The following is a 14668-nucleotide window of genomic DNA, read 5'->3' as shown; positions in this document are numbered from 1 at the left end:
ACACTGATGCTGTCCAGTATCATAATGGTCAATGAAAAGCTGTTAGAACTACCTTACAACGTTACTTCTTGTGTTTCCTTTATGGTGTGTTGTTTTCTTTTGTGTGAGAGAGAGAGAGAAAGGAGACAAGCGATGTGTATTAACAAGCCTTTATTTGAAACTCCAGCTGAGGCAACAAGACTCCTTCCCTCCTCTAACTCTGTTACCAAGTTTGAACAAATGCTTTTTAAACCTCCAGTGACTGTTCATACTGTAAAAAATATTTCTGCCAAGTAAAAAAAACTTTTTTTTTTTTTAATGTGCATTCACAATAAATTTCATGAAGCAAAAAGACTGAAAAATGCAGCATGAACAGAAATACTATTATAATAAACAGGGTCATTTTGTTAAGCAATAGATACACTATCCTTATACAACTATAGTTAATATTCTGTACGTTCCCACTGCTCACGTGTCATACAAAGACAGGATACCTCATTTGATTCGTTATCAGCCTGCTCAGAGGACAACATGGCGATGAGAACTACCTCTAGGAAAGGACCGTTTACTGAACTGAGCTGTGTGTGTGTTTTAAGATTAATAGTCATCAATCTTGTACTCATAATTATAATCCAGGATGGAGTCTGTGAAACCGACAGGCGTCGAAGTCTGTCCCTCCCCTATGACCCACGAGTCATACCAGGATGTGGTGGTCTCTGGTGTTGTGGGAACTGTGGTTGTTGTGGTCGGGGGTAACGTCGTCGATCTTAACTTCAGTAATCTCTGCTGCCGAAAGCGACGGAGACGAGCTATCCTCCTCTGCCGCTCAGTGCTGACTCGTGAATTCGGTGAATACCTGTCGTTGCCATCGACCACGCGCCTGTTTCCAGTAGCAACTGCAGGGTTCTGTACTCTGTGGTTGCCATAGCTGAGTCGAATTGGCTTGTTGCCATTGAGGGCCATGATCTGCAGAGAAATGAAGTCAGACACTTTATTTAAGATTGACAAGTATTTAGGGTGTGGTCATTCCAGGATGGAAGTGCCGTACCTGTTTGATGCGGTCCCAGTTGGACTTGGCCAGGTTGAAGCTGCAGGTGGTGGCTCCTGGCTGGTAACCCACCACACAGAGTTTGGTCACAGGGGAGAAGCCCTCAGCTCGAGCAGTCACGCGGTACTCTCCCGGGTTAAGCAGCCTCCAGTAGTCCCCTGTTGGTGCTGCAATGACAGACAGAGGACGGGCATTTTGTTTTAAGCACAGAGGGGGGCTATGTTGTACGCTAGAGCACCTGAGTTAACACGCATTAGACGTAAGGAGGAGAAAAGAGGAAGTCTTTCACCAGACCTGTAGTGACATCATGGTTTATCCCCTCTACAGACACGGTGGCATTTGCAATGGCGTTCCCCTGCTGATCCTTCACAATGCCTCTGATGCCACGATGCACCTAGATAGAGAAGGGGGGAACAGTTAAAAAGAGAGGAACGTAACTCGTTCTCATGTTGCCAGGATTGAGTACCATTTTAATATACCTTTTAGAACAATCTAAAATCCTAAAAGCCTGTATTACAGTACAGTGTACTGTATGTAACATGCTGTGTGACTGACTGACCTGCTCCATGAAGATGAGCATTGCTTCTCTGTTCTTCTCCCACTCGTTCGCCAACTCACTCTGATGGGGGAACTTATCACAGCCCAGGAAGATGGACAACTCAAAACAGTTGGTGTGTAGGTAGCTGAAGTCATTCATACCTGGAGAGGTGGTGACAAACACACATACACATAAACCCCAAAGGCCGCACTGCACATGTTGTCCACCAGGGTGTGTTATAAATCCATACAGAAAGCTAAAACACCTTTAAAAGATATGTTAAACCTAATGGCCTCTACTTACTCCCTGCGATTGGCTTCCATTTGGCTCGGTTGACGATGCCGTGTATCCCTCCATCGGTGTCTCCGTGGCAGGAGCCGTGCAAGTTGCGTGTCATGGTCAGGTGTGTGGAAGCGTAAGAGACAGCCAGCCACCTGAAGAGGGACTCGTCTGCGATCACCCGAGGCTCATCCTCGGGCTCAGAGTACTGGTAGCCGGCGCTTCTTCCTCTGTCGTCCTCTTCTTCCTCTCTATGGCCATAACCTTGGCTTTGGTCGTAGCCATGTTCGTAACCTTGGTTCTGGTCGTAGCCACGTTCGTAGCCTTGGTTCTGGTCGTAGCCACGTTCGTAGCCTTGGTTCTGGTCGTAGCCACGTTCGTAGCCTTGGTTCTGGTCGTAGCCACGGTCGTAGCCTTGGTTCTGGTCGTAGCCACGGTCGTAGCCTTGGTTCTGGTCATAGCCACGTTCGTAACCTTGGTCGTAGCCCTGTTCCCTCCTCTCCTCTTCTGGCTGTGCATATTCCCTTCCTCTCCAGTCTTCCTCTGGCTCCTCTTGGTATTCCCTTCCCCACTCTGTCACATCAAGTCCTTCTTCTTCATACCTGTAAGAAATGATTCTAGTTGACTTATTTAGGATGATTGTGAATGAATGATTGTAAGCGGTGCATGGAGAGCTATGCAGGAGACAGGACGAGGTAAAAATTAGAGTTATGGAAAATAATAAAGTGTGTAAAGCTGGGAAACAACAACAACAGAACGCAGTTGCAAAAGGAGAGGAAAAGTCATACTGTCTCTTCTTGCGGCTGTGGGGTTTCTGGCTCTCGGCAGGCTTGTTGAGACGTAAGCTGTCATAAGGGTAGGCTACAATTGCCTCTCCGCCCTGCAAGTTTGCACCTAACACAAATGGATGGCTTTTCATCCAGGAGATTATGGCCTTAGTCTCCACAGCAATCTGGAACAAAAACAGGAAGAACGATGCAAGCTCAGTATACCCTAATTTTTGTTTACGGACTAGACCACCTTTGTAAAATTACAAAGGACTTTCAAATCCATTGTATAGTAAAAAAAAAGCACTTGTATATGAGAAGAGGAGCTTTCAGTTGCCTTACAACAACCCTTAACCGGAGGTCTTCTGTCCCCAGACGTTATGAATAGCTGGTCGTAAGACACAACAGTGCCCTCCTCCTTACCGAGCTGTTGGTCTCCAAGTTCTCTGGTATGGGCATGTGGTGATTTGGGGTGAGTTTGGGCACCATGCCCTTATCTTCAGCATCCCACAGGATACTATTCAGGTCGGGGAAGTTCTGGAAGATGTCAAAGCCGTCGTCAGTGAAGTGTCCAGTGGTCCATCCACTCAGCTCCGATCCCTGCGGGCGAGAATTTTGACAAGCGAGACATGGAGCCAAGTCAGCCCAGACCACCACTACAGCATAATTCACTGGAATCTCCTTGTTTCTTTTCTCTTGTTTGTTTGCCAGTTGAGTAGAAACATATGATTTGAATGATCATAATCACTGACCACTTCAAAAGCTTCCACATGTCCGTCAGGGTTGAGCGATGGCACCAGGTGGATGCGTATTCCCTCCACCAGCCGCATGGCTCTGGGGTTTCTGTCTTTGTACTCTTTGCACAGGTACTGCATAAGAAGCAGGACCATCTCCCGACCCTCGGCCTCATTTCCGTGGAGACCTGCCGTGAAGCGAAACTCTGGCTCCCCTGCAGAGACAAACGGACAAGACTGTAGCTGTTTGTCCACTAACTCTAATCTGCTGACTTCCACCTGGTGTTTGTATGGATTTACAGCAATTATCGTTGGTGCCATCGAGGACCTCATGCGTTTTATTTCAACATATCAGCATTTAACTGTTCAAGAATATTTCGATCTGCCTGTTTCATGATTGTATGAACACGTTCCCACCTATTTCGTGCTCTGTGGGGTTGCCAGAGATGACCATGGCCATGATATCCAGTCCCTTGGAGCTGCGGCCCAGGCTGTAGATGCTGGTGATGTTGGGACACTCCTCACTTACTGACTTCATGAACTGAACACGAGAGATTATGAAAACGGTCAGTGTGCAAAAATATATCATTATAGCTAGACATTATTTATGTAACAGCTAATGGCTACTTTTAAACCATTAGCAGACCTTTTTCACAGATCTGTCACAGCAGCTACAAATCCCTGCAGCTTATTGAATGACCAAAAGGTCAATCTGATTTAACTGTGTGAGAAAGCACTAAAAATCACCAATAGTGCTCTTGAAAGTTGTGAAAATTGTGGGTGCTGATTGTGATGAACATTGCGTCTGATGGCTGCAATAACACGTTGCGAAAGAATGAGCCCTCTGCAGGGTTTTAATATCAGTTCATATTAAAATGCAGACCTCCTGGTTAAAAGTTTAATTGTGCCTGGGAAATGATTTAGTTTTTTTCTTTGGGAAAATAACCGAGGATTTCCTGTGGAATTTAATCAGCCGGCAGACATGCAGGAGACTTGTACAGTGTGTGAGGGTACTCACTGAAACCATCTCTGAGTAGCTGTGATGTTTGAACTCCAAGTAATCTACTGGAGTGACTTCGTTTTGCCTGTACTGAACATCCGCTGGATCTGTGAAGCAAGAAAAGAACAAAATGTATCTTTCCTTTTGTGGTTTTCAGTGTGTGTGTTTGTGCATGTTTAAGCGTGTTAATGTGTTTGAGGCTCACCGGGTAGGGGGCAGCCGAGGACCTCCAGCCTCATACACAGAGAGCCGTTCCAGCTCTGAGGGATGATCCGCATGTAACGGGCCAACACAGGCTCTGCCAGCTGGTTCATCACTGGAGTTTCCTTATCACTGTTTCCAAAAAACAACTGGGGGAGAGATAAGTGGGAGGAAGGTGACTCAGGGAAAAAGGAGGAAAACATTTCGCATGGTGCCTAATAAGTGAAGTCATTTTAGCTGAGCTCACCCAGTCAGTGTATCCATCATGGATGTTGATCCATTCTCTGCTGTCATTGCTGAAGGCCAGGAAGTAGGACTTCACAAAGTCACTCCTGAAACAAGACAATATGTGGGCAACATGTTGGATTTAGGAAAATACAGTGTACTCATCTGTGTGTTTGCGTCTTACTCGTTCAAAGACTCCCGTCCTTGTGTTATGATTCCTGTGAACTCCGTCTCCCTGCGAGCATCAATCTCAAACCAGTGGTTTCTGTCCTCTGAGTTTGCACACCACGCTCCACCTCTCATGTTTTCTTCATCATCTGAGCCCTGGGAGCCACAGAGACCAGAACACATGCTGATGGGTCCTTTGACTCAGTTGCATTTTAAGCTCACACATATCCTTCAAATATGAGCTTATTATCCACTGACATGCAAGTCGTTGAGCTCATACATCACAGATGCCACGATGACTAAAGAAATCAGCAGTGGTGAGCAGAAACACATGAAGATTCATTGGCTGATTTAATTACTAAGCTGCTAAAATGTATTCTTAGACTATAAAGATTGTGAACATAAACACCCAAAGCAGCTAATGGAAGCAACAGACTCAGCCATAACAGTATTTTCCAACATGTGGCTGGTAGCTGGTGTTTATTTCAAGGCGGAATGTAAGTGATAGCTGTACTATATGTAAGCGTTCAGACCACAGCGGTCCTGCTCTGATTGTTGTGTACCTGCATGTTGAGGCGCGCCCTCTGAGGTGCAAAACTATACTGAGACACAGAGGAGGCTGAAAGCTGGTCTGGCTCGATCTTATGGGACTCCATCCCCAGGGGAGGACACTCTGCCAGAGAAAACCAAATGAGATGTTAATTATCGCAAAAGCTTATGCGATGCTTTCCCGATCTGAACAGACGTTGACTTACTCTTTGGCTCTTTGAAGACACGTGGTCTGTTCCTGGCCCGCTCCTCGGCCTCCTTCAGCTTCTGCTCTCTCTCTGGGCAGAGGTCAGTAAAACAGTCTTAATGCCAAATAAATTGATGAATATTTTCTCTCTCACATCGAAGAACTCATCATTATTTTGTACATTTTTGTTTTATGTCAAAATGTATCCCCAGGGTTAGAGAAATCCCAGATGTTGTGATTTGCCTCCCAGTCCAAATGTGCTCGGATCAAACTCACATCCTCCTGACCCACAGAGTTTAATATACCGACTGCTGAATCACATATATCATTATCATTATTCATATTCTCACACACTGAACTCCGTGGCACATAATGTAGTTTATTGTTGGTAGTATGGCAGCCAGAAGTTTTTCTGACAGTGGGCATGTGAAACAGATTGTAAGCTCACTGGCCGACCGTACACACATGTACAAGTGGACAAACGCATGAACCCACTGACACACACTGATGTGTTTAGGTGCAGATGCACATCTGCCTCTGTCTCAGAGATGAGTGCTTCAAGCTGCAGACATTTTTTACTTATATCAGCTAAGAATGCTTTTCAGCTTAAACCCAGATAGCAGTGAACCGTCCACACAGGAAGTGCCCTATTGACACCAGTCCTGACAGTGTTGTATATCATTGTCTCCAGCCTTAACCACAAGCCAACCTCGCTACACACAGCAGACACGTGGCGAAAAAGAACCGACGTGAATGCTTTAGAACCCTACATTGCAACATCCTCTGCCTGCTAATTCTCCCCTGTTGCCTCTTTCCTTTATCCCTCGCACTAATCCGCTATACATGTGGATCATTCTCCGTTAGCTCACAAGAGCTTTCTGAACTTCTTTGGAACAATCTCCATTCAGTTGCAGAGGGATGAACTTTTGTCCCTTCGATGCAAGTTAAAGCAAGTACCAAAGGCCCAGTGACATTAACATCTGCATTCTCTTATTACAGAAATGTGATCCAAGGGAGGGAACACCGTAGAGCTGTTATCTGTGAGTACTTTTGCACTCGGGTCACAGGCCGTGTTCTTTGCTTTGGCAACTACATTATTGTGTGTATTCTGACATGACTGTGCAGAGTGGGGTTGTGTAAGAAAAAAATAAATAGATTCACATCTGAGTTCTCTTACCTTTCGCTTCCCTTGCTCTTTCTTTTTCTGCTCTCTCTCTCTCCTTTTCCATCCATTTATCGTCGGTCTCGTCTTCTTTCCTCCCTGTGGAAAATCAAGGATGGCTTTTATAGAAATACCTAAAAAAAACAGTATTCCTGTTGCCAGCAGTGTATAAGTCACCAAGTTTTTGAAAGTCATTAAGAACCGTAAACAGTAAAAAGTTCACAAAGTATTTCAAAATCTGGAAAGTTATTAACCCGGCTGCTGCTTATTCCCTTTCCTTGCTCTCTGTGTTGTTGGCAGGAAGTCTCACTGCAGCTTAACTATTGAATCTAATATAAAACATTCAGTATGGATATGTTTTAGGTGTGTGTGTGTGTGTGTGTGTGTGTGTGTGTGTGTGTGTGAACATACTTCCATATTCGTCGTAATCATCATACCACGTTTCCTCATGGGGAGGAGTGGCAGTGGGTTCCTCTGTGTAAAAAGAATAAAAATAAACATCAAGTCAGATGACGCGTTCAGTCAGTCAAAGGCACCGCTACATTACAAGTGACAATGTATAAGATGACATGATTTAATAAAGTTTTACAGGTTAGTACAGCCCTGAGTTATTTAACCACAACAACCGTTTTCTATTTGGACGCCACTGCGACGCCTACTGTGTAATTAAGTTGTTAAATCTTTAAATTTACTTTTACAAGAATCATAACAGAGTTGTGAACTGATGACAGGGCTCTTTTTTAACTCCACATCAAAACGGAGGAAAGTTTTGTTGACTCTGTGGAACCGAGTAAACCCAGCCACTCTTGTTTGAAAAGTAGGGCAGGTTAGCTCACAGACTCACTATTATGTTATTCCCATGTGTTGAATCGCTCATGATTTCTCATCTGCTTCCAGCCAAAAGGCACAGATGGAACAGACATTTCATCTGCGTCACAAGTCTACAGACATTTCTTATTAGTTAACTGACTAACCGACAATTTTACATCTCAATTAATGGATGTTAATGGACTTGAAGTGACAGCAGTTACCTGGTAGAGTTTCGACTTTGATTTCGGGGCTGACCTCTTCACCATCAGGGAATGGAAGATTCTCCGGCACCTCAACTGCAACATTGGAAAAAATAAAACAAAATAAAAAACCATAAAAGGTCAAACAGAGAAATTATTTAAGTGTCAGAAGCCGACTGAGAGACATGAGAAAGTGACAGAAACTGGGGAGTGTGAATGAATCAGTGGAATTGTTGGGAGAGCAGAAGTACAGTACAGGATGCTGGAAACACAGAGTAATGACAACATGTCAGTCCGGTCCAGATGAGTGTCACAGAGCCACACAACACACTGTTTCCTACATCTGAGCCTGTGGAAAAAACGAGTGCAGTCACTGAGGACTAATGGTGGACAAAGGCTGGAAGAGATAGCGACGATCATAAAAGTTTTCATCATGAAGTCTGTAGATTAGATCCTAAAGGATAATTGTACCATTAGTTGAAGTTTTTAGCTTGAAAGTTTAGTTTGGGCAAAACAATGTGTTTTGATTGTCAGGGGCTGGAAAAATGTAGATTTCAGCCAGTTTATGTTGTCACAGACATGAATCATACAAATGGTATTATCCTCACATAGTTTAAGTGTCCCTTGGTCTAAATATAGTTTCAGATATATTGTTTTCTGATCATGTCAAGACTTAAACATTGACTTATTTTCATAGTAAAAAATAAAGACCACTTGAACTAAACATTTTCAGTTGTGGCAACTAAGTAAGCCGGTCTCAACAACAGTGGGTGAGTCACGATAACTACAAATCTTTAGCAGATTTATTCATTACTCACTGATCATTTATCAAATACATCAAATCAAGTTGTTTCGAAACATTGTGAGCTTACTGCGTACTACCCAGCATGCATTGTATAGAGTTAAAATTCCCCAGAAACCGCCTTTTGTCAAACATGTGTAATATGTTTCTTCTAGTGTCTCAGATGAGTCACATGTGTCTTCTCTTTGATCAAAATTAAAACAATATTTATCCAAGATGGAGATCCTTTAAAACCTCTTCCTGCACTCTTTCTTTGAAGCACATTTCGTACACAGATTTCCAACCACTGATCCCCGTTTTGGCTGTGGCTGTTACAACACACTAAAAGCAGCAGTGATGAGGCGGTGTGGTGCTAGAATCAAACCTGAAACAGCTAGTGAAAAATAAAAGCACATAGAAATTGAATCAGACAACTCTTGGCAATATATGCAAATAGTTGTTAGCTCAACAGAATTTCTTCAATTTGTCTACTTTAAAACGTTTAAGTTATCTAAAAAGCAACAAATCTCAACAATCAATGCATCAATAACAGTCCCAAGGGATCATTATCGTTTCATCTCTCCTCTGATTCATGTGTAATAAACTGTCATCCCACAAACATCCTCAAAACATAGCAGGAGGAAACAGCGAGTCAGACTTACATGTGGCGTCCCAGTAATCGGTGTCATCTGTCCCGGCCTTCCCATCAACCTCAGCGCCAGGGGGCGTCGGGTCCATCTCTTTCCAGTAGCTGTCATAGTTATCAGTCACGGGAACCTCTGGTGTCCAGTAGTCGTCGTAGGCGTCAGGCGCCAGAGTGAACGGATCTTTCTCCTCTGGTTTCCAGTAGTCCTCGTAGGCGTCTGTCACTGGGGCAGCCGGGTCTTCCTCCTCCGGCTTCCAGTCGTCGTATGGAAGATCTGTGGTCAGAGTCTCGGGCTGAGGCCTGGGTGGTGTGGGCTCTGCATCCCAGTAGTCATCGTCCGGTTTCCAGTAATCATTGTCTGCCAGAGAAACAGATGGAAAGATGTCTCGACTAGAATATTTTGTATGGCTCTCAAGTTTTAATCTATTTTATTTTATTTTACACAGCTTTTGTTTTTAAACCGGATGTGACTGAAATATGAAAAACTACAAACAAATGATAAGACTTTGTTAGAAATATGATACAGCAACTGTTATTGGATGCAGACTGAAGCAAGCAGTAAAACAATTAGTTTTGTTTGTGCATCCTGGAACAAAATTGCCCGTTAAGACTTTTTTTTAATCTAATTGTTATTTCAATAGAGGAGGGAGGGGAGGTCAGAAAGGGGGAAGGGAAGGAGTGTTTTTTTATTGTTGCTGAAGTAATGTGACTTATATGTTTTGGCTTTTTAACTCGCGTCTATAGCCTTAAGCAGATGAGCAGAGATGAGGAGTGGACAACAGAGGTCTGGTAAACTCTCTTCTTTCTAATGACGCATCCCCAGATTTTTTTATTTCACTTGAGGCAATTTATCATGCAACACACAGCTTCCTCTGGAGCCACAGAAGACTTAAAGACCTGTAAACAGATTTTTATGTTATAAATGGGTGGAGTTCCACTTGTTAACGGTTTGCCTGATTAATGTTGGAATGAGTTGTACCAACCCACTACTATATTTTGAGTTAATAGGAGGAGTGTGTTTCAGTTTATTTTCTAAGTCACAGGTACAGGTCCAAATAAAATCAGAATAATGCTGTGGAGGTTTGTGTGTCACTCACCAGGGTCAGGATAGGGGTAGTCTGTGTATGGCTCAGGTTCAGTGGGAGGTTCAGTGGGTGGTTCAGTCGGGATCACTGGAGGCAGCAGACGGACACAAAGTCAACAACATTCATTCACGTCAAAGTCGTTCGAGTAGAATCTTGGGTCCCTGCTCTGTTCTGTCCTCACCTGTTGTGGTTGGTGGTAGAGTTGTGGTTGTCTTCTTGTCCTTCTTCTTTCCCTTCTTGTCAGTTTTAGGCTTCTTGGTGGCGTTGGGGTCCTTTGGCTCTTTGTTCTTCTTCTTGTCCTTCTTCTTCTTTTTGCCTTCATCTGGTGCTCTCCTCACCCTGCCTGAAAAACAAAGAAGACAAGAGAAGGAAGAGGTTTTTGAAAACTCACTTAATTGACTTTTGGTCAGAATCAAAATGACTCATGATCTGAATAGATATTCATGAAAAATCAGTCTTTTCCCCCTAATATTCTCCTGAACTGAATTCAAAGTAAAAAAGAAGTTAGATCACTTTAGCTTCTGCATCGTTACGTATTCCCCAGTGAAACTGAATATTTGACCAATAATAAGTGGACCAGCTGAGAAAGTAGCTCTCCACACACACCACACACACCTGGCGGTAACATTTATTTGCAAATGAATTGGCGGATGGATGTCAAGATGTTATTAGTTAAAATTGGGCGGTACTAGCTTACTTAAGCACACTTTATATTTTGTTTCACAGGAAGAAAAGATAATTACATTTTGTTCTAAAAATACAAATAATCTTTTTTCCTTCATTTTTTTTGCATATATTGTTAAATAGGGGCATAGTATGACAGGGGATGTGATCTAAAAGGGTGAAAGAAGCATTTCTAATTCATCTCGACTTTAAAATGATCCCTCTTCAGCTGTTACTAATATATTTCGTAACGGTTCATAATCTGTAAATACCTATCAAATTATACATCAATAAAAGCACATTCATGTTGAGCACTGAAGTAAAAGATTATATAACGCTTAGTATCATTTACGAGCGATGTGAGAATTGAATTATGCAACGATTTCTTTCCTGCAAAGTCAAAACACAATGCTACCAGGGAAAATCCAGACAACCAGATGCATTTCAGTGGTTGCTTCAGGTCCATCAGTATTTCCTTCTGAGGTTGTCTGAAGTCTTGAGGCATTTTCATGGAAAAAACTTCTCTCTCTCTCTCTCTCTCTCTTTCCATTAGTCGTGCTCCATTTACTACACTTCATTTTTAATGACTCAAATCTGTCCAGATACTCAATAAACATTTCACGATCACCTCAGCAACATCTTACCGATGTACCATAAACCCATCAGTGAGACTCATTTAAGTGTATTACATCTAAAGCTTCGGTAGAAAGCTCTAGAAAAGAGGTTTATTACAAATGTGCAACAGTCTTCCATGTCCATTCTCCCATCGTGAATGTGCACCAGAGTGCATTAATCATACAGGGTTATAGGCTCTATGCAGAGACAGTGGAAAAGGTCACGTCATGAAATATGTTTGCAAGAGGCTGACTGTGTGTCTTCCTCTCTTGTTTGGTGTAAGCCAAAAAAAAAAAATCAGTCTATCCTTTTTATTCTCTGCTGTGGTAGTAGTGGTGGACAGGTGAGCACCTGGACTTTCTCATGCCTGTTGTAGCTGTCAGACACTGAATTGGTGTGTGTTTGTGTCTGTGTTTGCTCTCCCATGTCCTGCTGGAGCTCAGACCATACCTGAATGGCTTCATTGTTTTGTCTGTGTAACATATCTAAATTGTTTTGTGTGTTCAAATTAGAATTTTCTCCACTCACCAGCCCGTGCAGCCTCCTCTGTGTCCCTCTTGTCCTTGTCGCTGCTTCCCAGTGGGTCCACTGTGAGCCCTTGCTCACTTTCTGGGTCATCCAGGGACTCGTCTCGCAGCTGATCCTCTGCCTGCTTCTCCCCTTCAGTCTGTCGGAGAGAAACTATCCCCCCAGCGCTCTCCCCTCCTCTTGGGATCATTAGGCAGCACAGGGCCAGCAGAGCCGCAGACACAACCACGGTCTGGCTTTTCATCCCTGCTGCTCTTCCAACTGCAGAATTCTTTGGTTTGTTGTTTTGACTTTTCAATCGCAGCCGTCCAAATGCTCAATCCAGCTTTGTCCACCAGAAGAAGTAATGTTCCACCCTTTCCTCCCCCGTGTCTTTGCTATGTGCTCCACACCTTTACTCCAGCACGGAAATGTCTGCAGCTCCACACGTACTCACAGCCACACTGTCAACCAGGCACAGACTGGGCTAGACGGAGATGGAGTGGGAGGGGGGTAGGGATATGCAGGGAGGTGGGTTATAGAGAGAGACACAGATAGAGGGCTACAGAGCAAAGCAGCAATCCAGTCAAATGACTAGACTGGGTTCCTAATTGCCCCGCAGCTACGGTCAGCTGAAAAAACAGTACAAGGCCAGAGGATCCCCTTCACCTGGCTGACGAGTCAGAACAGGTGCAGGGCTCAGACAGGAGACGGGGGGGAGGATGAGGGAGGGCAGATGAGACCTCAGACTACAGGGCTTGCACCTCCTGAGTTTGGGAAAGAAGCCAGCTCCTTTTTTGTCCGCAACTCCCGTTGAATTCCTCAGCAGAAAGCCTTTGCTCTGCAGACTTACCACAGAGCAGGAAAGCAGGAGAGAGGAGCGACTCCGAGGACATTGAATTCCACAACAGGAGGAGGAGGAGGAGGAGGAGGAGGAAGGGGCAAAAGGGGGAGGACAGGGATTTTGTGTGTGTTAACAAAACCAAACACCACTAATCATCAGAGGGAGGAATTCAAAGAAAATATAAACAGGCAGTAGTAGACCATAAACTATTTTCATGGTGTTGCATAGCTCGCTTTCTCTATTCGGAAGAAAAAGTAGTGATCGGTAAGGGGGCCATGGAGGAGCACACACACACACACAGGACGCTTGTTTGAGCATATGACGGAATAATAACCTAAAGATTTGCCGCTTATTCCCCCAACCCCCAATCCCACTCCTCTCTCCACTGTTTGGAGAGAATGCCAGGGCCTTGAAATGCTGGATGCGTATATTTTACCACCAGTCTAGTCAAGGTACATCTTCTAGTCCTTCCTGGTAATCCAGAGCGGTTTATCCTCAGTGAGGAATATGTTAATAGGTTAAGGCATTAGACAAAAATAACAAAAAATTGTAATAAAATTCTCAACAAGCATTACTACAATTCAAGCAAGGAAGACGTGCAACATATGTTCAAAGGCATCACGTTACCCCTTAACCCTGTGTATGCAGACATTCCTACAAAATGCAATGAGCTCAGCTGAAGTTTTTAACCCCAAATTCTATAGAAACTCGTCACCTATGAAAGGAGGTTCCTTATCCAGAAATGCCTGATCTAAACAGTGCAATCAACACACTGCACAGCCCACTGAAGTCCTTTTAATTCTGGTAAAGTGGTGGGGGTTTAAAGTGAGCAAATTTACAGGCAAGACAGACACAGAGGCACGAACACCCAAGCATGCAAACATTAAGCTGTGCAGAATTTGATTTGAAGAAAAACACATCTATGGGGGATATGACTGAGGCGGCGAAAAATGCAGCAGATAATTCCGACTACAGTAAGGTCAAGCAGAGGCCTTTTCAACTGGCAAGGATACAGACACATACTGGGCAGTGGGGAAAAGGCTTTCTCTTTTTTTCACCTAAGCTATTTCACAATACAGATGCCTTCAGTAATGAAAACCAAATGAAAGCATGGAAAAAAAACACGTGAATCGCTTCAATTATTTACTAATAAAACATGGATTAGAAGAAAGCCACAGCAGCTACTTCCTGTTTTATCTAGTGATCGAGGGAAGATTGTAACATTTTGAGGGGTTTACTTTGTTTAATTATGATAATTCTGCTTCATAATTAATAGGCAAATATTATACTAATTTGCTATTTACTTGACAGCTAAAGTAGAGATTGTTAAAAAAATACTAGCTTGCAAATATTACCTCCAAATATTAGCGGAACTATGTAACTCTTCAAATAATCAACAACACATTTGTCTTTTTACAAATTAAAATTTTGAAGTAATTATTAATAAAAAAATGTATTGTTGTAGTTGTTCGAGATCAAACACATTTTATATACTTTATGTACTGGCAGGTAGTTTAACTGTAACAATGCATAGTTTATGATGTATTGTATGTATGTTAAATCTGAATTTGCTAAGTATTTCTTAAATACAGCCTATGAAAGTAACTGATAACTATAGATACATATATAGTGTCAAAAATATGTAATTGAGTACAGTACTTGAGAAAATGTACTTATTGA

At 43.1% G+C, this 14668-nt stretch overlaps 1 protein-coding gene across 1 annotated transcript; it reads right to left on the bottom strand.

Annotated features, from left to right (window-relative positions):
* Window positions 1-133: 133 nt before the first annotated feature.
* On the bottom strand, window positions 134-12595 carry aebp1b (AE binding protein 1b). Its single transcript, XM_079161006.1, has 22 exons — window positions 12166-12595; window positions 10541-10702; window positions 10372-10446; window positions 9291-9632; window positions 7869-7943; window positions 7249-7311; window positions 6853-6936; window positions 5695-5766; window positions 5503-5612; window positions 4956-5095; window positions 4794-4878; window positions 4551-4695; window positions 4364-4452; window positions 3763-3886; window positions 3364-3560; window positions 3035-3211; window positions 2633-2796; window positions 1869-2446; window positions 1587-1726; window positions 1322-1421; window positions 1028-1194; window positions 134-945 (listed from the first exon to the last, which is right to left on the bottom strand). Exons 1-22 carry the CDS (start codon window positions 12407-12409, stop codon window positions 577-579), a joined length of 3702 nt encoding a protein of 1233 aa, XP_079017132.1. The 5' UTR covers window positions 12410-12595; the 3' UTR covers window positions 134-576.
* Between the last annotated feature and the right edge of the window lie 2073 nt (window positions 12596-14668).

The sequence above is a fragment of the Pholis gunnellus genome, assembly GCF_910591455.1.
Source record: "Pholis gunnellus genome assembly, chromosome: 6".
In the NCBI taxonomy this organism is placed as follows: domain Eukaryota; kingdom Metazoa; phylum Chordata; class Actinopteri; order Perciformes; family Pholidae; genus Pholis; species Pholis gunnellus.
This window is presented reverse-complemented; position numbering and strand designations above follow the sequence as displayed.

Bases quoted from the DNA above. Each gene is read 5' to 3' on its own strand.
- aebp1b (XM_079161006.1), bottom strand. From the start codon at position 12,409: ATGAAAAGCCAGACCGTGGTTGTGTCTGCGGCTCTGCTGGCCCTGTGC. The intron at 10,703-12,165 runs GTGAGTGGAGAA...TTTGTTTTTCAG, and splicing joins AGAGGAGGCTGCACGGGCTG to GCAGGGTGAGGAGAGCACCA. The intron at 2,797-3,034 runs GTAAGGAGGAGG...TTTTTGTTCCAG, and splicing joins ACTTGGAGACCAACAGCTCG to ATTGCTGTGGAGACTAAGGC.